A 26,085-nucleotide genomic window follows, 5' to 3' on the forward strand; every position below is an offset into this window, starting at 1 on the left:
ATTTATCCAGCTTATTTTCAGCACTTACTTTAAACTTGTTTTTTGGTGAACATCACCTCTGAGATAATTTTTGTCTCTCTTTCTCTGTGCGTGTGTGTTTGTACGTGTGTGTGTACAAGAGTGTGTGTGTCTGCCTGAGGAGAAGGCAGATAGGCATTTCTTATGCTTGCTGGAAGTAGAGAACAGCAGCCACTATTTGTGTAGTGCCCACTAATAGATGCATGTGAATGTACAATAGGCATAATAATGTTTTTAAGTAAAAACCATACTTTGAATGCATAATTTAGGAAGGAAAACCTTTTTTTGTTTTGTTTTGCAGATATACAGATCAGCTCTCAAAATGTCTTCTGTGTCTTCCGTGCATCTTCTAAGACAATTGCATTAGCCCGCCTGCTAGTTGACTAATAGAATTAATAATTGTAAAAAGCACTCTAAAGCCACATGCCTTATGAAGTCAATGCTGGGTATGATTTTACAAGTATGTGATCCATTTTTTCAAGTGAAATTGTTAACTGAAAACGTTCTTGGCACACAATAAAACATTGTGCAATCTGTTATTTGTCTTAGAGATAATAATTTCAGAGTGGCTATATTCTTTCTATATCTAACTTACGACTTGCTAGGGGATGGTTTCTTCGATTTAGGAGTATTGCAAATGTAGTTTTATTTACATAATATGTCTCTGAAAAATGATAGTGGCGGAATTTCAGCGACAAAAAAAAAATACCGTGTCTTTTCTTACCGTCCCCTTGAGTGGATATCAAGCAAATAAATGACAGATGATTTTTCAAAACTAAGAGAAAAAAGAGGGGAAAATACTTTTAAATTCAACTTGAGACAGTTTTTATATTTAAATCAATGTTATCTTCTTTCCTTTCTTTCTTCAAGTGTAGAATACTGCATGAAAAAGCTCCATTAGGCAGATACGGTTTTTCTTCCCCCTCCATTAACACACAGACTCGCAGATATATCAGGAAAATTTGAACCAAAGTATCTAGGTCTGGAGTACTGTCTAGTTAGCCTGTATACAGTCCAGATTTTTCTTTTCTTTGCTTTATAGGGATTTTTTTTCTGTCCTTTCCTCTGACTCTCTTCTGTCAGTTGCCACGAAGATAGCAAAATCTCTAAACTTTCCTTATCTGCCAAAAATATCTGTAACAGAAACATTTTAAAACATTACATTTAGTCTTGTTTAATTTTGACTGAGGTAACAGTCATGATGTTTACTTTCTCAATTTCTGATTTTTCTTCACTGCGTAGTCAGGGCTGCTTTCTCTGTCCTCTAACTGCCATGAATTGCATTTAAACAGAAGTTATTTTAAAAATGGTTTGGGATGTGTAACCAGGAGAAAAATACAGACTTAGCTGAACACCTACCAGAGATGCTCACCAATATTTTTAGCGTGTGTTAACCAAGAGCATTTATGAAGTCCCACAGAGAAGCAGTAATGTTAAAAGGCTAAGGACTATCTTTATACCTTTAATTATATACGTGCGCATGTTGTTTTAGTAGGCTGAGTCTGTATTGTAATAGTTCTCTTACCACAACAGGAAATCTTTCTTTTCTCTTAGTTCTGAGTGACCTCATGGTTCAGAAGTTATCGGGGAAAAAAAAAGGAAATTCAGTGCATAGATATCCCAGTAGGTGTGGTTGACATTAAAGAGAAGACACTTGGTTCCCAAGCATGTGTGTCTTCTACAGTAAGGAATCACAGTAGGCATTTAAGAAACCTATTAAGACCACACGGAGTGTCAAAATTTCTGTAACACGAGCTGGCATTCTGTGTGAAAGCCGTCTTGCTGTAGCCCATGCTGCCTGTGGATCAGCTCAACCACAAAGACAACAGAGCCAGCCCAAGACACAAGTTGAACACTTCCCCTAAGAAGTTGTCTGTTTTTATCAACATAGCATGCAGTGCCCTTTCATGTGGAGCAGATGTAAATAAGAGGATGTACAGACGCCTGTTCTTTTATTTTTAACCTCCGTCCCCAGCCATACTTCTCAAAGTACTGTTTTGAGAAGGTCATCCGTGGCTTTTAAAGGTCTGGATGCAGTACCATTTGGAGCGCATCAGTGCTGCTCCCAGAATCGCCAGGTGGTCCTCCCTTCGCAGAGCAATATGTATCTCCAGTGCCTCCGTCGGCGCCTGGCCGTGGCTGGCCTGGGAATGGGGGCTCAGGCTTGAGTCTGCAGCTCACATCTCATGTGTGGTACTGCAGGCTGCTGCCACCGGACCACACGCAATTTGGCAAAGAGAAACATCCATCATTGTATACAGCATTGGCAAAGATAAGAGCATAGAAAAAGTTGTAGCACATCTGTCTTCTGCCCATAGCTAGCATGTGAACACAAATGGATCAAACCAGCTGGTGATGAATATCAAATCCAGAACCACACAGTGGAGAGTGCAGGGAAGTTTCATGTACATATTTTCTCTAAGTAGGCTGGGGAAGGTGAAGATATGTAGTGGATGAGGAATTTGGCTTACTACCTGCGTAGTCTGATTATTTGTTCTTCCATAATCTCCTCTGTTCAGCTAGCAGCTAACTCACTGGTGGCAGACTCCTCCTTTCCCTCTGATCCTTACTGCTGTCCTGTCTGAGCTTTCTTAAATGGATCCTGAAAGTGTTCTTGCAGATTTAGCGATAGTGGCTACGTCTGCAAGGAGGACTGAGCAGAGGAAGGTTTGGCTGTTCAGATCCATGTGGATTCCAGGTGTTTTCGGGATAGATCCCGACTCAGCCACACAGCAATGTCAAATGTCTGGATCCAGGCCTGTAAAATTTTATTGACAATGGGTTTCCTAATAAAGTTAGTTTCTCTTTGTTTGGCAAATAGAACTAATTACATGAATAATGGACTGTGGGGCCAGACTCTAGAATATCCATATAATCCTGTTTGAAGTTTATGGGCAGTAGGAGGGGGAGCTTTTGCTATAGAGAAACTGATACCTGCTTAGGAAAAATACTTTCTCTGAAACCTCAAAGTTACTTACTCGCCTAAATCTGTTTCCTTCCTAATAACTTGTTTAAGTGCTCCTGATTATGTCTTTTAGGTGTATTTTTGCAAAGCTACATTATACGTAGTTGTACAGTGTTTGAACATTAGACTGCAAAAGTTTATTGTTCCCCTTCTTAGTTTTTTAAAATGCTTTTAAAGGAAGTGCTCATATAAAATTATTTCTGCCAGACCATTATCTTCCAAAAAGATAATGAAACTTGTAATTCACTCACTCTGATGGCAGTGTTTTTGTATTTTAAAGTTCTTTTATTTAAGTTCAGTCTCAGTGTGACCATTTTTTTTTAATATAAAGTTCCAGTTTTCTGCATAGACTAAAAACCTGATTGACAAATTTTTTTCTGAAAAGTTGATGTATTCATATAGTTCAGAATGCTTTAAAAAGTGCCAGGCTTATAATCTGTTATTTATCTTGAATAATTCTATAGGGTTTTTTGCTTTTTTCTTTCTTTTTTTTTTCTTTTTTTTTTTTCTTTCTTTTTTTCCTTTCTTTTTTTTTTTCTGTGGTAGATATGGTCCGGAAAAAGAACCCCCCTCTAAGAAACGTTGCTAGTGAAGGTGAGGTACAGACCCTTGAGTCTACAGGTACTGAAAGTGAAGAGTCTGGAAGGAAAAAAGAATTTTCTGCAGAGCAGATGCAAGAAAACACTGACCAGGGTGATGCGGCAGAGTTAAATAACAAGGAGGAACTTTGCACGCATGTCCAAGAGCCATCTTCCAGCATTAAAAAGGACTTGAAAAGCTCAGTGCTGAGTGAAAAGGCTGGCTTCAATTATGAAAGCCACAATAAGGGAGGAAATGTTCCATCCTTCCCTCATGATGAGGTGACAGACAGAAATATGCTGACTTTCTCATCTCCAGCTGTTGGGGGAATCTGTGAGCCCTTGAAGTCTCCTCAAAAATCAGATGCAGATGACACCCAAGATGTGGTCTGTCCCCCGTCAGGAGATGCAGCGGAGACAAATGAGGAGCATCAGATGTCGCCAAAAGCTTCAGATGAAACAGTGCAAGTGCAAAGTGGTCAAACTGATGGCCAAGGCTCAAGCCCGGTCCCCATGGCCTCAAAAAACCCACAAGTGCCTTCAGATGGGGGTTTAAGGCTGAACAAATCTAAAGCAGATTTGTTGGTAAATGATAACCCAGATACGGCGCCTCTGTCACCAGAGCTTCAGGACTTCAAATGCAACATCTGTGGATACGGTTACTATGGGAACGACCCCACAGATCTCATCAAACACTTCCGCAAGTACCACCTAGGACTGCACAACCGCACCAGGCAGGATGCTGAGCTCGACACTAAAATTTTGGCTCTCCACAACATGGTGCAATTCAGCCACTCCAAAGACTTCCAGAAAGTCAACCGCACTGTGCTTTCAGGAGTGCTGCAGGACATCAATTCCCAGAGGCCTGTCTTACTAAATGGGACTTACGACGTGCAGGTTTGTATTTTCCCAGCCTCCCCGCTTCTGCTAACTGCCTTCTCATCCGCAAAGTCGGTTATTTGCAAAGCCTCTCCTGCCTACGTGATTAGCGTACTTCATATAACCTGCTTAAGCCTTAAGAACCGTTTTGGTCTATTTTAGCCAGGCTTTCTGCAGGTCTGCTGAGCATCTTGTACAGTAGAGAAGTACTTGGCTTTTTGACCAGTGATATTTCTGTGTACGATTTAGTCGTTGTGGTAATCAAGAGCAAAAGATCGTATTCAGCAAACAGGCAAATTGCTGAATTGGTAATCATATCTGAAGGATTTGCTGTCACGGAAAGAAAAGAGCAAATAATAATGAAAAATAACAGCCAAATAGACAAAAGACAGCAGCTGGAAATTAAAAATGTAATCCTAAATTATCAGCTGCCGGGAGTCAAGATTTGGCTTATTGATTCTTCATTAAGATAAAATAAATGGCAAGTCTTGGCACCTCTAAAGTTGCCTAGTGCCAGAAAAACTGGATACACAATGGGTATTTAAAGCATTTCAAAAAGTAACAGTAATCCACGCTGTCCTTCACGTTAGTGAGCATGCAAGGAAAGGACTATTGCCTTAGTCATTTTCTCATCTAGTTGGAGCAGGGAAAAAACTACAGAAACTGCTGGTAAAAAAAAAAAAAAAAAAGTCTTATTTTTATCATGGAAGAATGGACTCGAAAGCTTTTTCATGGAGTCTCTGTTAGTTTCTTATCAGCTAATATTTAGTTAGTTAAAAAAAAAATTATACTGCTTTAACAAAAAACCCTCTTGTGAGTGAGCTGAGAGATGCAGTAGGATACCTCAATATTCTACGGTATAAAAATTCAGATTTTAGGAAAAAAACCCAAATAACAAAGTTTGCATACAAAAGGAGTTCAAATGTCCATCCAATTTCAAGTGTATGTTTGCATAGGACATGATGTCTGACCTGGTACTAATCCCCAGACAAAACTTAGGGTATGTTGAAATAAAAAGGTAGAAGGTGGAAAATATTTACTAATGCTTGCAGAGACTGTAGCTATAGGAAAGAAATTTTGCAAGACAGGTTAAGATGGCTAATATCTAACTTCACGTAATAAGCTGAAACTGGAACACAAGTCAGGAACTTGAAGTTTTTTAAGTGACTTAAACTTTTCCTCTTTTTTCAGAAACTCTACCACTTCTTTGTGGAGCAGCAAATCAAACTAAGGTCATTATTATGCGTAAAAGCTGCAATCTTTGAACTGCTGTCTTATTAAAAAATCACTTCACTGTCCCGTGTCAGACGCTCTCTCCTGTCAAACTGTGATTAGAAAGCAAATACGTGATTTACTTAAAAGAGGTTAGAAGTGAATAATATCAGAATGTGAAATGATGGTTTATAATTAGCACATAGTATGATGTTAATACCTGGATTTCCTGCTATAGTTTCAGTTTGCTGACTCCGGGGACAGCATCTTAGAGCAACTGATCCATGCTGTCAGGAAGACATTCAAACTGGAACAGCTCAGGCATACAGTATAGAGGAATTTGAGTTTCTAAACACACTTTCATTTCCTCCAAACAATTGTTTCGTCAGGGCCTTAGTTATTTATAGGAAAGTTTATGCTTGATTAGAATGAGCTGGACACTTTTCCTATGCAGCGCTTTCAGAAATAAAACAGATGTGTGAGCTATCTCAGTTTGAACTGATAGAAGTAGAAATAAAACAGCTGAACCTAGACTATACTTGTCTACTAAACCCTGGCAGTAAGATACTGCAGGGGAGACAAAAAGCGGTAGGAAACAGCCCATAGATAATCTACTTAAGATCAGTCTTTTCTCAGACGAAAAACATTTTCCAAAATAGAACAGACAGCCTATACAATGTTGGCAATTTATTTTAAAGAAAAAAAATTGGATCTGGAAACTTAATTTTTAAGAGTGCTAATTTTCCCTGCCCAATTTGGGAAGAGAAGATTAAATAAGCTTTTGTGCCAAATGCCATACTTCATCACTTGCACATGTACCAGATGTTGATCCAGAACATGTCAGAAGATAAGTAACTGATAAATATTTTTATGCTTTCTCCTCCCCCACTCCCGATACAGAGCAGCTTTGTGAGATTCATAAACACAGTAAAAGAACATTTGAAAATCCCCTTTGCACCCACACATGTTTATATTGCTACTATGTCCATTTTGGAGGGGATTTTTCTCAGGCATCTGAACGGCTGGCGTCTCGATTGTATCGATTGGAGCTCTGGTTAAAATTGGTTCAGTCAAACTCCTGTGTAACACAGAGAGGGAACTGAACCTGAATAATTGGTTCACCTAAACAATATTATTTTGTATAGGTACTGGGCTAAAGCAAAATAATCTCTTTGTAATTAACTTGAAATAATAGTGGACTGGGCTTAAGGTCTGATTTATTGATCCCCTTGCACTTTAACAAACTGTTCTGTTGTAGCTAGGGTGGAAGTTATCGATGGATTTATGGTCTCAGGCCAGGGAGCTGGGTGCAGAAGCCAGAGGATGAAGATGACTGACTTTGATCTGGCTCACAGCGGTCAGTCGGAGACTGTATATGGAAATCTGTAGTAGTGGAGGATGCTATCGATCCCCGTAGTTTGCATTCATAATGAAAGCAAACAAAAAGCAATGGAAAAATGTCTGAGTGCAGAAAAAAATGGTATCTGCTACCCTATCTGCAGATAGATAGGCATGTTGTCCCTTTGCCAAGGGCTTGGAAGAAAGAAATCAAATGCATTTTTGGACTTACACCACAGCAGTGAAGTCTGTCCTAGAAAACTTACCCCCCACCACCAAAAAAACCCCACCAAAAAACATCCCCCCCTGCCCCCCAACCCTAAATCCAGCTTTTAGGGGTTTTTTTTGTATTGCAGTTAGCAAAACAGTAGGGATACACATTTGGCTTCACATCCAGGTATGCAAATGTTAGGACTGTGTTTTGTAGTACCTAAAGAGGATTTGGCTGGGAACTGTGTAAATAATCCAAGCTTTCTGGCCTTACTAGTGGGTGGATTTTTACTTGATTTGAATATTTAATCCAGTAAGATTCCTTTGTCTTCTTTGAAAATGTGATTTTGTTTTGAAAATCTCCTGTACTTTTTGTTCCTATTTTCTTCCTCAGAGGTTTTCGGTTCATTGAGTTATAATAAATTCCATTGGATTGGGTAAAATCACTGAGCTGTTTCTGGGAGATTAACTTTCTTGCCAGTATAGATTTCAGAAAACATTTTCAGAATTCCCAGAGAATGTGTTAATCAGCTTTATTGCTTTTATCAGAATAATATTTGAAGTGAGTTCAATGGATCAACTTTTGCTGATGCCCCTCATTACTTTTTCTTCACATTTATTTAATTGATCCATCTCTATAAGCAGCTTTGTCTTGCTGGATATTGTAGCCTATGTATGGCTTTGTGGACGTGCCTAAAGCAGTAGACTCTAGGCTGGATCTAAAGACTTCATTTAAAGTAAAATTCAGGTGACTAAGTTAACAGCTATGATGCTGAAAACCATTGCTTTGCTACTGTATGATTAAGTCTCCTTCTGTGTTTGATCTAATGACTTTTTAATGTAAAGTATTGAAAGGTCTGGAGACAGGCAAGTGACTGGCAAGTAGGCAGGAGTCTTTTTTCTGTCCCCAAATTTTTTTATGAGTAGCGAGTGGGGCAGCTTCAACAGAAAGGTTGGAGAGTGCTGTCTTCCACATATCAGCTTATGGCTAAGGGGTAGGACATTGCCAAGTGAGGGAGAAGTGGGCTTGGATCCCCTCTGACAGAGCAAGGAAAGGAGCCTACTTTTCCGGTTTCCTGAACAAGTGTTCAAGCCATTAGGCTATTGTATAAAAGGGAGCATGACCCCATTTCCTGATACATTTTAAAAGAAAACAGTGTCCCTCAAAGAAAGGACAGAAATGTCTGCATTCAGGTGAGGGTTTCAGATGGCATGTCCCAAGGGAGAAGGGTATTCATGCAGCCATGAATAAAGACATACTGCAGTGCTCAGCAGTTCTTAAGGTTGACTCCAGACAGCTTCACATTGTGTCTGCTACCTTTGAGGAGCTTCCTGCTCAGCATGGCCCTGGTTCTGGAGCTTATTGTCACAGACTTACCTCCTCTTATGTTCAGCCATTAAAGAGATTCAGACTCCTGTCTGAAAGTACTAAAAAGTGATTTTTTTTTTTTTTTATCCAGCCCTCTCATTTTGATTGTTTCATGGTTTTAGATACTAGACTGCCATATAAGATAAGACAAATTTCTGAAAAGCCATGGACTGATAAAAACCATCCAATAGTTTCTTGATTGTATTTCAATAAGCCCAGGAAAAAAAAAAGTATTACATTATCTAACTATCCCACAGACTAATAAGAGAGTGGCGGAAGATTTTTTCTTTCATGGTTCTAGACATCCGATATTATAAGAGTTGTTCTATACCACTCAGCCTAATCCTTTGTCATATATGAATATGGGTAACAACTTTTCCAGGATTTTCACAGCAACTGAGAGCCCTTCTAGATGTCCAGCTACCAGGCTGCTCAGCGTCCTAGAAAGTGGCAGAAGTGCCCACGCACGCAGTGTGTGTAAAGCTCTTCCTTTTGCCTCCTTTATAAATCAGTGGTGAGCTCCATGTTCTACACAAAGTTATATATGTGTGTTTTTTAGCGTTCCGGATTTCAATATATCAAATCTGGCAGCTTTTCTGTTCTCACATTAGAAGCATGTGACTAGTAATATAACTTATAATTAAAGTCTGGTCTAACTAGGATTCAGTTGAATGAGAACCAGTGGTTTTATTATTAGTAGCTTCTGCTTTTTGTCCTCCACTCTTACATTAGCAGTTTGATTGAATAGGAAGCTGTGAAGGTAAGACTGAAAAAGCTATAGGGGGTCTGTGGGGGTACATATGTAATCAACATCCCTTCTCATGTTAAAGGGTTTCCTCTGCATTTTTGGTGGTTTTGGCAACGGGACTCTTACAGATAGGGTGACAATCTAGATTGGAGGCATAAAAAAGTACAGCATTTGCTTTTGTGTTAGTGACAAATCAAACCTTCTTAAAGTTCAACTTTGTCATCAGGTGGGCTTCCTACAAGGTGGCATGGATACATAACTAGTTGATGTGAGTAAATGAAAACATGTATGTGAATGAATTTAATCTTCCCCACATGCTTAGACAAATGGATCCAAATTTTATATTGTTGGTCTTACTGACTTTAGCTCCATTGTCCATAAAACAGGAATTAGATCTAAATAAACTGACCAACTATTGCTGGATATGATGTATTCTGATCTCTCGGACTAGATTGTGCCGTGCTAGATCTTGAAGGGTGTGCTGGAACAGAACTTGCATGAAGGTGTGATGTCCCAGAAGGCCCATTTAATCTGTCAGCCGCATTGTGGACTCTCCCTGGTGACTTCCCTGTTTGAACTGAAGGCTGTCAAGCTATCCTGGGTGTTGCACCTGCATGTGTGCATACCTGTTTATTTTGAGTCTTATTTCTGGGTCATGATCAGGCTTGGAGACTGCCTTGCACACTGAGAGAGTCACACCTCATGAACACAGGAGTCAGTCATCTCTTTTAAACCACAGACATGAAAAAGAAATGGTGGCAGGTGGAGAAACGGGTGGTGGTAAAACACACATATATATACAAACATATGCATGTGCTTGTGTGTATGTGTATACATATGTGCTTCTTTTTCTCATATATATGTGCATACACATGTATCTATAAATACTGCATGAAAAAGCACGTATGGTCTTGTAGGCATCTAAATTCTATATTGACTGTTAGCTCATAAGTAATGATTTATATTATTATATGTAGTAGGAGTTCTTTATATCCTTTCTTTGGAGACATTAGCAAGTTTACTATTCAGAATGATATGCAGTGATTTACAGCATGTCAGCTGCTAAATAGTAAGTGCCTGGGAACATTCACTTGCTCTGTGACAGAAATGAGCTATTTTAGCCTTCTTTCAGTGAGAAGTAGTCTACCCTCAAATTAGAGCATTCAGATGGACAGTTTCTGTGGAACAACTGACGTGATGTATGTTCACAGCCTTCAAGGCAAAGTTGTTTATGTGTTAATATTCCTCATCTTTATGCCACGGATATCTGGTAGTGTTTGAAGACGGGTTAATGAAGAAAGTTGATGAGACTAGTAATAGTCATGGATATATTTAAAGATATAAACTGCTAAGCTAGCCCACAGAAATTATGAGAGCTCAAAAAATAAAGTTGCTGGGGAAAAAGGAAAGCAGCTAGGTTTTCTTCTGGTACAAATTAGTGCAAGTTTGCCTCAAAGTCTGTGAGCCTGTGTGAGTTTACAGTAGCCAAGGAACTGTCTGGTAATTTTATCTGTACAGAGAGAGAATAGAAGGGATGGTGCTTCTTTTAGGTGCTAGATATTAGTCTACTAGCGTTAGCTGGCAAATGAAAGTCTTGATTCTGTGTTCCTTACTTTTGTTGGTTTTGCACATCTGGTCTCCTGATCTTAATTTAAGTCCTCTTATTGTTCTGTCACAGTCTTTGTTTTAAAAATACCTTTTAAATTCTAATGTCAAAACCCGTACTGGCTTCAATGGCAACAGAATAAATCTCAGGAAGAATACGCTCGTCTTGAATAAATGTGACCCAATAGTTTGCTTTCTTGTTTTGGTAAATACTGATAGCCCAGAAACCCAGGAGTTTGCCCTTGCTCTTTGCCTCACTTGTGCAACATAGTTCTGTCTACCAATAAATTAATCACAGTATGGTAAATGGTTTTAAGAATATACGCTGAAGATTCCCCTAGTTTTACATGCAGAGAGAAAGCGAGTGAGAGGGAGTTAGTTCTTCATAGTGGAGGTTAGAGAACTGGGTGGTGTTACACAAACTTGCATGAAAGCCAGGAATCTGTTCTGGCCTGCACGACATGAAGAACTTCATAAATGTGGGATGGTTAAAATGTTCTGGATGCTATATTGCACAAAGCAAATGAATAAACAAGAGCATTAGAAAATATTTTAGGATTAGAAGATTAAGAGTAATTGGCAAAGGCAGACTGGATGGCTCAGGAGATTGGTAAGGGATCTGGAGCCTTTCACCTCCTGATTAGCCAAAGATGTAACCCAGGTAATCAAAAAAAGCAGATTTATTAACGTTTGATGTTCCAATGCAGACGGTTGGTCTAGTTTCTAATCAGTAGTTGCAGAAGAAGCCAGGGGTCAAAGACAGCTTTACCTTGTGCATGTAAGCCTTGTGGTTGAATCTGTTACATGGATATAGCCCACTAGTTTCTGCTGGTGGAATTTTCTTCATGAAACGTATGATTACAGGAGCTGGCAGACTTTGTCTTCCTGGGTATTTTTTTTTATTTTCTGTAAGCAGCATTTTTAAACTGCTTTGGCGTAATAAGATTTAGGATTGAACTTCAAAAAGGAGGTGGGAGAAGAGAGTAGGGTAGCATTTGGATCAAGGGCAGATTAAATATAAAGCATCTTTTTTAAAAAAATGGAAGCACCTCTCCTTGCCCGTGTATTCCATGAAATCATTGGTTTTGGTCTGACTAATTAAGGTAATATAGACATATCTGTTGGAAACATATAGTGCAATTACACAGCTTTGTTGAAGTACTTGCCAACATGTTTTAGAAAGTACATCTTGAAACACTGTCAATTATCATGTTATCTTTTCTCCTCTTTCGGGCTATTTTTGGAAATGTGCGTGGTGTGTGAGGAGATAGCTTAGTTGTATTAACACATGAACTTCAATCCTTGTGATAAATTCTTTCCCAGTATTCTAGATATTGATCATTTTCCCCATTAATAAATGAATTTAATGATTAAGAGTTTTGAGTTTCAGGGAGTCTTATTGCGAAATATATTTCAGTTTAATCCAAGACTGAGACATGGCTTTGAAGAGCAATTTTGGAAGAATATCAGTGCAACCATCTCAAGCGCAGTAATGGAGAACCCATTCTAATAGTGGTCTTCCTCTATAATAATACCAACTATATTGCAGTAACTGAGGTGCTGCAGGAGTAAGCGATAATCACAAGAAAGCGACAGTGAAAGAAAGAACTAAATCAGGTCTCCCCAGTCCAAGAAGATGCCTTGTACATTAGATTCACTTTAAAAAGAGAATTATGAATTATTTTCTTCTGTGCTTATTGAAGGGACTGTTGATCTATAGGTGTTCTTACATTTCCAGTGCAAGCTGTGCCTGTACTTGTGACTGCCAGTTATGTCAGCTGGCACTTTGGACTCGACTGCTATCATAGAATTGCAGAATTTTAGCATTGCTTTTGTTTAGTTTCTTCTGCTTTATGTTGGGGAAGAGTGTCTACTTAAGAAAATATAACTCTGCCAGGGCAAAGCAGGGGACTAGGTTTTGCTGGGATCAGAATGAAATAGGGGAATAAATACTAGAAGCTATCACTTCCGATACCACACAGAAATGTGGATATTGATTTCTAGGGGAAAAATATATATCTTTTTTTTTTCCCTTCTCTCCTTCTCTTTCCCCTTTATTCTTCTTCTTCTGGGGCAGGTCAGAGAGAGCAGGAGGTTAAGGACAATTACATGCCCAGTGAAGGAGTTTAGTGCCTGTACATAGAGATATGATATGTAACTGAAAGTTCTGAAAGTCAAGCCAAGACTTGAGCAGAGTGTATGAATCCAAACAGTTCTGCAAATGTATAGGCTTCATCCAAATTTGGCTGGCTGAAAGCTGAAACAGCGTCAGTTTATACCATCACTTCAAGTGCTTCTCCCAACCTCTTTGCATGGAAGCCAGTTTCTTCAATTCTCTTTACCTGATGACCCCCAAGGAGGCTTTCAGTAGGTTTTGTTATGCATGAAAAATGGCTTTTGAGTATAATAACATTAAGATGACCTTGCGTTACCTTTCATGTACATGCCCTCCTAATAGGATGCATTATTTTGAATTGTGGCAGGGTAGTCAGGGAAATGCCAGCCCAATAGCTGGTAAACAATTACATTCCAGTGCTGTAAAGATTGTTGTTGTTGTCCTCCCACCATTGCAACAGGTTAACACAAATAGTATGAGAATACTTAGTCCTATTTTATCCTCTTGTGTTGCAGAGAAGGATATATTAGCATGGGACACAAATTTGCTAAGTAGGACACTAAGCAGGATTACCACAAGTTACAGAAGTCTTGTCATTTACAGTCCATTGTATAAAATGCTCGTACTAATAATGTGTTTTTCCAGTGTTCAGAAATAAAAGTAATTGGCAATGAACAGCAGCTGGGATTATTGTCGCTCACAATTTCTAACTAGTGTCTACAAGAGTGTCTGCAAAATAGGTTTGTTATCTGTAGGCTCTGTGAATGGACAGCTGAGAGTAATGGATGTATTTACCCGTTAGAGCCACTTAAGGTAAAGCATTTTGGCCAGTTTTCTGTACATGCATAGAACAAACATAAGTATCTAATTAAATGAGCAAAACCAGATCACCTTGCAACTTACGTAATCGTGCAATGAGCTGCTGTTATTTTCTGTTTACCATAATTCTATCAGTGCTTTCTTTAAGTTGTCTTTCAACACCATTGAGACTTTGAACATTGAAATAATGCAGTGGATGGAGACCTGAAGTGCCAGATACTGGGGAGTAGGCCCAAATCCCACTGTTGTCAATGGATCAGGCTCAGCATGGCTTTCTCTCCAGTTCTTGCTCGCCATAAAATGAATAAAACGAGAGATCCTCTGCAGCATGGAAGACCTGTTAAAACATCCCTCTTCCAAAGAACCTCTTTAAAACCAAGTTCATAACTTGATACCAGAACTTGGAGCCCCAGTTTAAGTGAAAATGTTATTACAGCTAAGTCCTAGCTATTTGGCTGCCCAACTCACCATTGCCTAATGAGATATGTTTCCTAAACAAACAGAAAGCAATTTTCAGTTTATTTAAGAAAAAGTTTTAACCAGCGCATGGGAATTGTGCTTTCTTTAAAAAAAAAAAAAAATTGGAGCCTGAATAGCAGCAGCTCATTATATCATGGTTTAGCAACTCATTTACTCACTATACATGTTCAATTCTGATGGGGTACAAAGGATAGCATCTCATTCTCTGAGCTAAATGGCTAAAAGGCATTTATATTATATGCATTGAAAAATATTTACATTTCATGCTCTCTGTATGCCTGAGTCTTTCCGTATGGTGTGATACTGAATGAGCAGAGATCACATGCTTTCTTTGTGGCACAGCTGTTGAGGAGGAGAAGAAAAATAATTATACCATTTGCCTAATGCGTTACAACTGAATCCTGCAGAAATGTAGTAATACACTTACTGGTTGGGAGAATGGAAATCAAACCCTGTGTGGAAGTTTTATATTCCCTGTAAGGCACCTCTTGGGTGTAAAAATTGAGAACGTGACACAAGGAAGCTGCCACCCATGTCCTTGATGTAGTGGTGTAGATTGGATGATGGCAAAGGAGTAGATGTCTGTGGATTTCGGGTGTAAAGAGGAATTATCTTCTGGGTGCTGTACACTGTTTACTATTCAGGAAAAGAAGTAGAGCAATGGTGACATTTTTGTCGGGAGATTCTTTCTTTGGCCTTCAAACCAGTTGTACAGGAGCAGCAAATCTCCCCCTGATGTCACGGGCAGGTGTGGTGCACTCCTGGGAAGGGCAGGCCTGCCTGCTATGAGAACACAGGGTTTAATAACATAAGCCCTGGAAGCCTTGTTTCCTTCCTGCAGACCATTTTGCTCGGAGATCATGAGAACAGTTAAGTAGACCTACCTTTTTTTTTTTTTAATTAGTGATGTCATGGACTTGGGTGTGGTAGGTTTCTTTGCCACATGCCATTTTTCTACTGTAGTTTTTCCATCCTTGTTTTACTAAATTGAGCTCTGTGCATGAGAGGAACAGAAGATTTCCTTGGAGAATGTCTGCACTGAGTAATCTTTGAGAAAACCGCCTTTCGTTCCAGACATCAGCCACTATGGCTGTGTTAAAAGGCGTCCTGGCGGTTACTGGATACTCCTGTAGGAATGGTCTTTATAAGAATTGGTCATACTCCGACCCAGCAAACTGAATTCATTATTTCAAATTTAATTTTTGTTTGCTCATATTTAGAGAGCAATTCTCTTGGACTGTTAAGCATGAATATGATTAAAACATGTAAGTGCATTGAAAGAAAAAGACTGAGAACCCGTTCTTTTGCTCCACAGCTAGTATAGACTCCCAGCAAAGTCTCCTGTCAAAGGGTTCAGGAGTATGGGAACTGATTATTGGGTCTTCTGTCAATGACATGATGTAGTGATTTAGTGAAGGAAGGAATAGTCCTATCAGAGAACATTGAGTTAAGATCATGTTGTGTACGCGTGCCTTAGTTTCCCCAAATAAATATCTTTATTACCCATCTGGAATATATATTCAGCTATGTGAAACATTTCAAAATCTTCAGCAACAAATGCTAAATACGTGAGGGCATATGTGTGATATTTTACTACATTAGTACAAATGAAAATGCTGGTGATAGTTAATGAAAGAGGCTTATGAATTAATTGCTCTCTATTTTTTTTTCTTCCCTGCTATTTGAATAAATCTGCAGTGGAGCTAAAATGACCTTCTTCTTTGTTCACAGGTTACTTTAGGTGGAACCTTTATTGGAATTGGGCGGAAAACTCCAGATTGCCAAGGCAACACCAAGTACTTCCGCTGCAAATTCTGCAATTTCACCTACATGGGCAACTCCTCCACTGAACTAGAGCAACACTTCTTACAGACTCACCCAAACAAAATGAAAGCAGCCCTTCCCTCCTCTGATTCTGGTAAAACTTCAGAGAAAAACTCCAATAAATCCAGTCCTACTCTTCGACCATGTGATTCTGGAGACTTGGGGAAGTGGCAAGACAGAATCACTGTAAAAGCAGGAGATGATACACCAGTTGGATATTCGGTGCCCATCAAGCCAATAGATTCCTCTAGACAAAATGGTACCGATACAACCAGTTACTACTGGTGTAAATTTTGCAGTTTCAGCTGTGAATCGTCCAGCTCATTGAAACTATTAGAACATTACAGCAAACAGCATGGGGGAAGCCAGGCAGGAAGCCTTCACCCAGATCTGAATGATAAGCTTTCTAGGGGATCTGTCATTAACCAGAATGATCTAGCCAAAAATGCAGATGGGGAGTTAGTGACAAAGACAGAAAAGGGTGCGAGTGTGGCAAAAAAGAAAGACTTGACTAGCAAAGGAGCAGAGGACAGCATGGTGACAAGCTACAACTGTCAGTTCTGTGACTTTAGGTACTCAAAGAGCCATGGGCCAGATGTAATAGTGGTGGGCCCACTTCTCCGTCACTATCAGCAGCTACACAACATTCATAAATGTACCATTAAGCACTGTCAGTTCTGTCCCCGAGGCCTCTGCAGCCCAGAAAAGCACCTTGGAGAAATTACTTATCCATTTGCTTGCAGAAAAAGTAATTGTTCCCACTGTGCTCTCTTGCTTTTGCACCTGTCTCCAGGGGTGACAGGAAGCTCTAGAGTCAAACACCAGTGCCATCAGTGCTCATTCTCCACTCCCGACGTGGACGTTCTCCTGCTCCACTATGAGAATGCACACGAAGCCCAAGCGTCTGATGTCAAACCAGAAACAAACGCCCTGCCAGGGGCAGAGGGGCCGCTGACACTCAAGGAGAACAAAGAACACTCATGTACCAAATGTGACTTTACCACCCAGGTGGAAGAAGAGATTTCCCGACACTACAGGTACAGTGAAGTTTCAAATGATTAATGATAGGAACCCAAACAAACAGCCCTCCCTTAGTTCCTTAATTAAACGTCACCGTTCCCCAAACATTTGAGGAAACTGGAAATCAAAATATGAATGCTTATAGATATAAATCTTTACAGCCAGAGTCCAATCCAATATCCACTTTGTTTTGGAAAACCACCAGCTAAGTCGGTGGATTTAATTATACATTTAAACCTGTGCAAAGAAGAAGGAGATTTGGATTTGTGTGCAGATGCTGAAGTTCCAGCATATTTGAGGTTTGGTCAACTATTTTCCACCCAGAATCTTTTAGGTGCTATTTTAGTTTAGGCTTTTTACCAGAAAGCTGGCATCTTCATTCAGCAGGGGAACACAAATGGCTTTACTTTCCAAGATAGACTATGAATCCTTTCATGATCCATAACAGTGCTTCAATGTACTACCTTTTTGTAGTATTTTCCATTCCCAAGTCCAGCAACGCAATAATTAGTTTAAGAGCATTCCACTGCTGTTTTGGTGTTGGTTTCACACTGGGAGCAGACACTCTTTTGTCTGTTGATGTCATCCCCCAAGATCCTTTTGCAGATGCTTATTTTCATGTTGCTGGTTTACAGTGTCGTTCTATTTATTTTAAATGCTAATGTTCCTATTTGGAGGTGGATGCAGCCAGTCTCCTGACTCAGTCTGACACAATGTCATAGTGGCAGCCAACTCCCTGCTAAACTTCTTGGGTCAGTTCCTGGGCTGTTGTAAACTGGCAGTCCAGTTTACATCAGAGGAGGAGCTGGCTCTTAGGCTTTGTAAAGAGCAACAGTTATGTGCTGCTGCAAAAGCGATGTTAAATATTAGAAAATCATGCTGAATATGTTAATAGTTAAGGCTAATGCGTCAACAACAACGGAAAACTTAGTTATCTATCTCATCTACAAGATCTTTGCATGGAAGCCAGCTAGAATGAAGACAAAAGAAGATGCATTTTCAAAGCTAAAGCTTTGTTAAAAGCTCAAGAAACTGTGCCACGTTTAATAGATTCCAAGACATCCAAAATTAACAAAGGCAGACTGGGGCATGATACTTTAATAGAGATTAAAGCTGGGGGCATCCAAATGTTGCCCAACAGAGGGCTGCATTGGCAATGCATCAGGAGTCTATTTTAAAAAAAAAAAAAAAAAAAAAAGGAGCAGATTGCTCATCTTTAATTTGGAGCTAGGGCCCACGGAGGATTCAGGTCCCAGCATGCAGTGCCCCATTTTTGATCCAAGTGGGCCTGAGGGATGTTGTGCGGATTAATTAGTTAATGTTTGTAAACTGCTTTGAAGATGAAAAGTGGTATCTAAGTTCCAAGCATTATTATAGCAGCTTTGAGCCATGCTGTAGAACTCCATAGGCAGCACTTTGTCCGCCGCTGGGGCATGGCACGATCTTTTTTTAGTGGTTAAATAACTGGAAGATTGAAATGGCTCCTTGACTGAAAAAACCACTTTTATTTTGCTGCAGCTGGTAATTTAAGTTTTAACAAGCACGCCTAGTTAAAATCCTTTTTCCCAAGGAAAGGAGAAGCCATGACTTTCAAAATTAAGTGCTAAGTCTGAGACGGGGTAGCAGTAGCTTCTCCTTTGGAGGGCTCAGCACCCTGCAGCTCTGGCAGTTGTCACAGGGAACTGCACTTTGGAAAATCAAGAGATAGACTTACGTGTTCGAATCTCAACTTGTTTGTCTAAAATTAGGCTATTCTGTTTAAGACACTCCAACAATGTATTTTGTTAAGCCTTCAGTCTATGACATTATTGAGTACTCTGAGGACGTTGTGTAATTAAAGCGAAGTACAACATCCCCATAAATACCAACTTCTTTCCATTTCTCCTGCCCCCTCCCCCCCTTTTTAATTTGAGTTTAGTTTCTTTTCTACGTGTACTGCTGCTGTTTTCCCCCACTGTGCATCTTCTCTGAAATCACAGAAGTTAGTTCAGTTTGTGGTGGGTGCTCTGTAATGGCAAATGGCAAACACCAGCAGGTTTTATTGCTTTTCTATGCATAACGTAGTTTTCACTCTATCAAACTAAAACAAATGGAAAGAGAGACTTTTGGGGCATTAAAGCTTTTATTTTTATTATTATTATCAGGCCTTTTTTTTTTAATAAAAGTTTTGCATGTATCGGATATGTATTTTCTTTCCCTTTTTGTATTTTATGAACTAAAGATACAGAATAGTTCAGATTTTAAAAAGTAGAACATCTATAAAATAGTAGTGTTAGGGAGTTATATGTGACACACAGAAACATGCTGATGTGGAGTCAGCTTGCATCCTAGCTGGCCTTCTCTGTGGCTTCATCAGAGTTTATCTCAGTAAAGCTGTTATGCCACACGTCATGTATTTCTGATGTATTTAAAATGCTATACAGGCACATATATCTAAAACCTGGCCATTTATATATTAAGGAGCTGTATGGATTCTAATGCTAAACATAATACTAAGCACTGATGTGGTGGCAGAAAGTGTTCTGCTGTTCACATATTTAAGTTTACCCTTGATAATCTGTGAGTATCAGAGCTGGCTTTAGACACTACTTACATATTTTGGTTCATGTATTTTTTGTCTGCATTTTTTATTGTTTTCGTTTTTGAGTCATATGCCTGAACAGCATGCTTAATTTATTTTCTTTTTTATTTTGTTCCTTTTGGCTCTACATCTACAATTTCACTGTGTCTGCTAGCTAAAAAATTTTCTATGTCCCAATATTATTTCTTTGCAGGCATGTATTTGCCACAGTATTAGAATTTGCAAAAGTGGTTCTTTCCAAGTTTTCTGTCTACAGAAACGTACACTTACACTTAGCGCTCATTCAATATTTCTTGACATGATTATTTGAGAGCTGTTCAGTTAAATTTGAAGTTAATGAATCACATTACACTTGAGTTTACTTGTATTTAAACCTCACTAAAATGTGCTTACTTAAATAAATCCCCAGAAGGCTTATTGGCCTCCATTTTCTACTAATTCTGCTACTACTCATTTTCCATTATACCTCTGAGGAATCAGGTACTCTTCATGTTCACTGCAAAGCTTAGTTTTTCCTCAAAACTGTCTGGTATTCTGATGAGCTCAAAGATGCCAACACTTGTAATTTAGATAAAAATCATACTAACTATTTGGGGAAATTTTGCGTGTCGGATCACTTAGTCTAGAGATTATTTTCCTGCTTGCTCCAAAATAATTAATTTTTTTTTTTTTTTTTTTTTTTTTTTTTTAAAAATGAAAGAGGTTTTTTTCTTAATTTTTTTTTTTTTTTTTTTTTTTTTTTTCTTAAAAATGAAAGAGGCTTCTTGCGGAAGTGTTTTGTTTTTTTTTTTAATTTGCTAAAAGATGTGGGAGGACAATGCATTTTCTCATTTTTGAAAAATCAGAATTTTTCATGTAAAACCTTATTTGTAAAAAAGACTTTGACAGAAAGCATTTGATCAATGCTAGTAGTAATTAAAAATGCTATGCTGAAAAATGCTCTAAACTTCTTTTAAAAAAAGATAGGGTAGTGATTCATTAAACAACTGCAAAATATAAAAGAAAATAGAAAGACTCAAATGAAATACAAGCTTTGGCAATGGTGTAGAATCATTCTTCTAATAAATAAATTATTTTGAAAATGTGGATGACAGAAGTTATGTAGGGTTCTCTTTTGAAATTAACATCAAGTTAATTTCAAATTAAGTAATTCCTTACTTCTTAAAGATAAATGGGGTGGGGGGGTAAAAGGCAATGGGGTACTCGGGGCTCGCACCTGCCCTGCGCCAGGGCTGCACGTCGGGGACAGGGCTGTGGGGCTGCCCCCTCGCACTGTCAGGCAGCAGAAGCCGGAGCAGGGTCTTAGATGTGCAGGTTATGGAAATGTGGAGCCTTTGGGACACTCCCCAGAGAAGTCAACCGAGGGCAAAAGTGTAAATTGAGGCCCACCAGCTCCCGGTTTTTCGGCAGAGCAGGAGCCTTCACTCATTGAACAATAGCAGCAGCTGCGAGGACCTTTTCCATCCTCCTGACACCTTAATTCACTGCTCTGAACTTGTTTGCTCTTGCCAATGGCTTCTGCTCTCCTTTCATCTCAGCCTTGCTCTCCGCTCTGCCCGTTCTCCTCCCCTTTCTGACCCTCTGCTGAATTTTCTTGCCTGCTTTGCTCACTGTCTTTTCTTCTGAATATTTTCCGCTCCGCACAAGCCTGAGTGCAGCACCCATCCCAAAAGTAAATTTTCATATAAGCCTGTTTCTTCATGAGAAATACTAGTAATTATTATATTCATAATGAAATTCAAAACATGCAAAAAAATGGAAGTGATATGACAGCCGTACCTTCATCCAGAATATTTTCTATGCCCTAGAGCCTAGGAATGTCTTCAGGTAATTTAAAAAAAAAAAATTACTTGTTTTGTAGAGGATGGTGTTTTGTAATACTTCAGACTAGTTAGAAGTATGTCAACAAGACTTAATTAACAACTGGCTAGTGTCAGGAGTATCACAGCCTATTAGAAAGCTCAAGTAAGGAACATTAAATCCATCAAAAAAACCCCATCTAATCTCTCCAACGTCAAGATTTTGCGGGGGAAAATCCTTATATCTTATAGCACCCAATTCAAGTACATTTTGGTACAAATAAATAATGATAGGATTTTATTAAGTTGTCAGAATGTAACAGTGCAGCAAAGGTTTGGCCTGAATTCCTTGACATTTAATCTTGGGATTGGGCCATAAATGTTTTAATGTCCAGGAATAATCAGGTCTTTGGCTTATTTTGTAGTGAAAATAATAATGCTAAGTGACATCAATGGATGGGATGACATTGCCATCCCAATGCCACATTGAAGATAATTCCAGTTTATGGCTTGAACCTGCTGTTAGTTTGCTTAAGTGGTGTATAAGCAAGATCACAAAAGGGAGAACGCTGTTTCCTTCTTCATTTACATCGCTTTCTTCCATACTGAGATTTTCCTCAAACATCTCTCCTTTGATCAGCTGTATACCAATACACTGTATTGCACCTGATGAATTCAGAGTTTCAGATGGTATAACCGTGGTTTAGCTGCAAAGCGTAACTTTCATGTAATGCACAGGAGTGCTTATTGTGTACTTTGCAAATCGGAATTTTTAAATTTTTGTTGCTTAGCTTTGAGGAGCCTTGTGCACAAATCTAGGTGTAACTTGCGCCTTTAGAAACATGGGGTAGGTTCAAGTTCTGGTATAAAAAGAAATCAAACATTGCCAACTTGTTTCCTTGATTTCTATCAGGGTGGAGTGAAAACAGTCAGAGATGAAAACATTTTCTTTTTATGCCTTGTTCTGGGAAAGAATGAGTTTCCAACTTTCAAAAGTTGTCTAATAGCTGATGATAGTTATTATTTTATTATTTGAGACTGTGATTTATATTGGACAGTTCCAAACTTTAGCTTACTTTTCAGAGCTTGGGGATAAAATAATATACAGGACAAACCCATACAAAGTATGAAGATTTATAATGTCGACGGCAGAGATTACTTTTTAATGCATACTAGAAAAGTGTATGTCCTGAAAAAAAAGGCCTGTTGGGTTACTATCTGTCTAAATCAGTCCTCATCTTTTCCACATTACAGTGCCTATCACAGTCTCACAGAAAAATGAAGGAATGCTTTTATGGCTCTCTTTTGAATCAATTGTAAATAATTTAAATGAACAAACCTTTAATGTAATAAATGTGATTTTAGCTGGGCCTCAGCCATGTAGTTACAACTGCATCTAATATTAGGCATTTATTTGTAGCCTCAGAAGTGTGGTACCACTCCTGTGGTGTATACCGCTCCTGATCAAAAACATTTAGCCAGCGTGGAAGGGGGGGAAAAAAAAAGACAAGTTAGGCAGAAAAAGATCAGCTGTTTGGAGGTGTGATATCTGTAGATGAGAGCCAAGTTAAGAAAGGGGGTTAGCTATTGAAATAGCCAAGTTAAACAAGAGACACTTAGGGCTAAGTAGCCTCCCAAAGGATTGATAAACTTTCACATGGGGAGTGTATGCGGTTGAGCCATTAGCCCCAAATGGTGTCTTGTTTAACTTGGCTTTTAAGATAACTAGCCCCTGTCTAACTTGGACTTCCCTGATGGTATCCCACCTTTACAGGGCTGACCCTCTTTATAACTTGGCTTTTTGTATTTGTGAAATGGTTTTGATCAGATAGCACTCTTTTTTTTTTTTGTTTCAGAAGAGAATTAAGCTCGGTTTAGAAAAGAATTAAGTTGCAAGAGAGAATATATTAGTGTTGCATTGAGAGACAAGCTGATTTTAATAAAACACAATTGTAGAATGAAGAAAAAGGAACACAGCCAGAACAGGATTTTAACCCACAGCTTGCTCTCCCACAAGTAGATTTTGTTGCCATAAGGCTATGTGGAGAATAGCTGACTTTATTTTTTGCATAACTGAACGAGCCCATCTAGTCCCTTAAAATGAATATAAATACAGAAAATGACAAAAAGAAAACTGATATCGCACAAGGGCTAAAAAGCTTGAATCTGAATGTGTACTCATGTCTGCGCGCTGACACAACTGCAAGAAAATCAGACAATGTAAATAACATATGGTTTGTTTTTCCAACAAAAGGAAAGAAGGAAGACAAGGGGGTTTAATAAGTTTGGCAAGTTGTCCCTTCTAAACTATCATACTCTAAAAGGGACATTTTGTGTATCATTCCAGTTCTACAGATGCACCGAGAGCCAAATCCTGCTCTTACTGAAGTCAATGGGAGTTTTGCCATCGACTTCACTGAGACTAAGATTTGGCCTCAAAAGAATTAATTCTAACAATTGGAGTTGTGAGTTGTCAGGGCAGTAACAGATTTCTCATACAAGTTTTGTCCTGTGTGGATAGCGAAAGGCTCGTGTTTTGGCTTGGCTAAAGGTGCTGTTGTGACTCTGAACGCCTGGGGTGTGGATGTGTGAGTGTGTCTGTAGGGAGAAGCTTTTGCCGAGTTATGTACATTTTGATGAAGGGCAGGGATGGTATTTTACTCTGTGTTGGTACAACACTGGGCGCAGGGGGGCCCGGAGCCTGATGGAGGGCTCTGACCGCTCCTGTGCTATAAACAATTATTCATAATAGCATTATAGAGCTCATAAACAGTGTTCTGTTCCTATGATAGATACAGTAAATGGGTAACGTTGTTCTCATGTAGTAACATATGCTTTACATAATTTAGTAATGCAGTACTTTATATAAGCTTTTAGAATAAAAACAGGAAGGCGCGTTATTCCACACTGCTCCACAGCTCGTACCCAAGCATTTCTGTATTTGACAGGAAAACACAGCTTGTAGTGACACAGCCAACTATTTTGCTTTTTCCTTAGAGCAGCATCTTTTAAAGTTGTGTTAAAATGTCCATAGAGAACAAATAAGTACTGTCTGTTGTGTACAACCTTCTGTCCTTTGGTGTATTCTTATCCGTAAGTTAACCAGAGCTCTGTTCAAAATCATCTTTGTCAACCACAAGTAGATTAAATTGATGGAAAGCAAAGAAATTTTTTAAGCATTTGAACTTTCTAACATAGATTTATGTTATACAAAGTGTTTTTTCATACAAAGTGTTTTTTTATACGAAGAAAACTATCCTTTTCTAACTATTTGATTTCGTTTGAAAAAATGTGTTACTTCAGTGTTTCTACCACAATAGAAAGTGAAAAGTGTATTACAGCAAACTGAAAAGGAAAAAACACAAAAATTTTCCCAGTGAAAATTGTATGAAGTTTAGAATAATGCAGTGGAGTGTGAATGAGCAATAGGAGGCCATTGCAAGGCGTGGGGGGAAAAACCAGCAGGATTTTTCCCATATTGTGTAAGACACCAAAGTAAACCTGCTTGCTTTAGAGGGAATCGTACTGCAAGTTTGATTTATTTTCTTCATCTTGGTAGGTAGAACCGCTGTGAGAGGGAAGGCCGAGGGGAGGCTCTCATGTTAATACACGTCTCGTTTTCTTCCAGGAGAGTACACAACTGCTACAAATGCCGTCAGTGCAGCTTCACAGCTGTTGACACTCAGTCACTACTAGAGCACTTCAACACTGTGCACTGTCAGGAGATGGACGTCACTACAGCCAATGGGGAGGACAGTCATGGCGTTTCGTCTATCAAGGAGGAGCCAAAAATTGACCTCAAGGTCTATAGTCTGATTAATCCGGACCCCAAGATGGGGGAGCCCATATCTGACAGCATAGTGAAGAGGGAAAAGATAGAAGATAAGGAAGTGCTCAAGGAGAAAGGTTGGACTGACAGTCCCAGTGATGATCTTCGCAACGTGACTTGGAGAGGAACAGACATTTTGAGGGGGAGCCCGTCATACACACAGACCAGTCTAGGCTTATTGACCCCAGTGTCTGTTGGCCAAGAGCAGCCAAAGCCTTTAAGGGATAGTCCAAACGTAGAAGCTGCCCATCTTGCGCGGCCCATTTACGGCTTGGCGGTGGAGAGCAAGGGCTTCCTGCAGGGCGTGCCAGCCGGAGCGGCGGAGAAAGCCGGGCAGCTCACCCAGCCCTACCCTGGATCCGCGGACAGCAAGGCAAAGGACGAATCCCAGTCCTTATTACGGGTAGGAAGCTCACTTGTTTTTTTTTCTCGCTTTTTATGATTACATGTATGTTATGTTTAATTAGGCATGCAAATGATTTCTTCAGTTCCAGAGTAATATGGTTGGGTTTTTTTCATGCATGGGGAAAAAAAAAAAATCAAGGAAAGACTGAAAGACTGAAACTTGTAGAGCTAAACTGGCAGGTAAATGTTCCAAAGTGTTTGCATAAAACAATGTATATATTGATGTAGTATTAGTAAGCAAGTGCTTCTGCTTTTGCTATTTAGCTCTGATTGAATTTTGTTTAATCATT

At 39.2% G+C, this 26,085-nt stretch overlaps 1 protein-coding gene across 1 annotated transcript; it reads left to right on the forward strand.

Moving 5' to 3' along the window:
* Positions 1 to 319: 319 nt before the first annotated feature.
* TRPS1 (trichorhinophalangeal syndrome I) lies at positions 320 to 25,793 on the forward strand (the record flags this gene model as incomplete). The annotated part of the gene is made up of 4 exons (XM_009578040.1): positions 320 to 478; positions 3,530 to 4,458; positions 16,069 to 17,198; positions 25,190 to 25,793. Coding segments are annotated over exons 1-4 (2,700 nt in total), but the record flags the coding sequence as incomplete, so codon positions are not given.
* Between the last annotated feature and the right edge of the window lie 292 nt (positions 25,794 to 26,085).

This window comes from Fulmarus glacialis, unplaced genomic scaffold, assembly GCF_000690835.1.
Source record: "Fulmarus glacialis isolate BGI_N327 unplaced genomic scaffold, ASM69083v1 scaffold31265, whole genome shotgun sequence".
In the NCBI taxonomy this organism is placed as follows: domain Eukaryota; kingdom Metazoa; phylum Chordata; class Aves; order Procellariiformes; family Procellariidae; genus Fulmarus; species Fulmarus glacialis.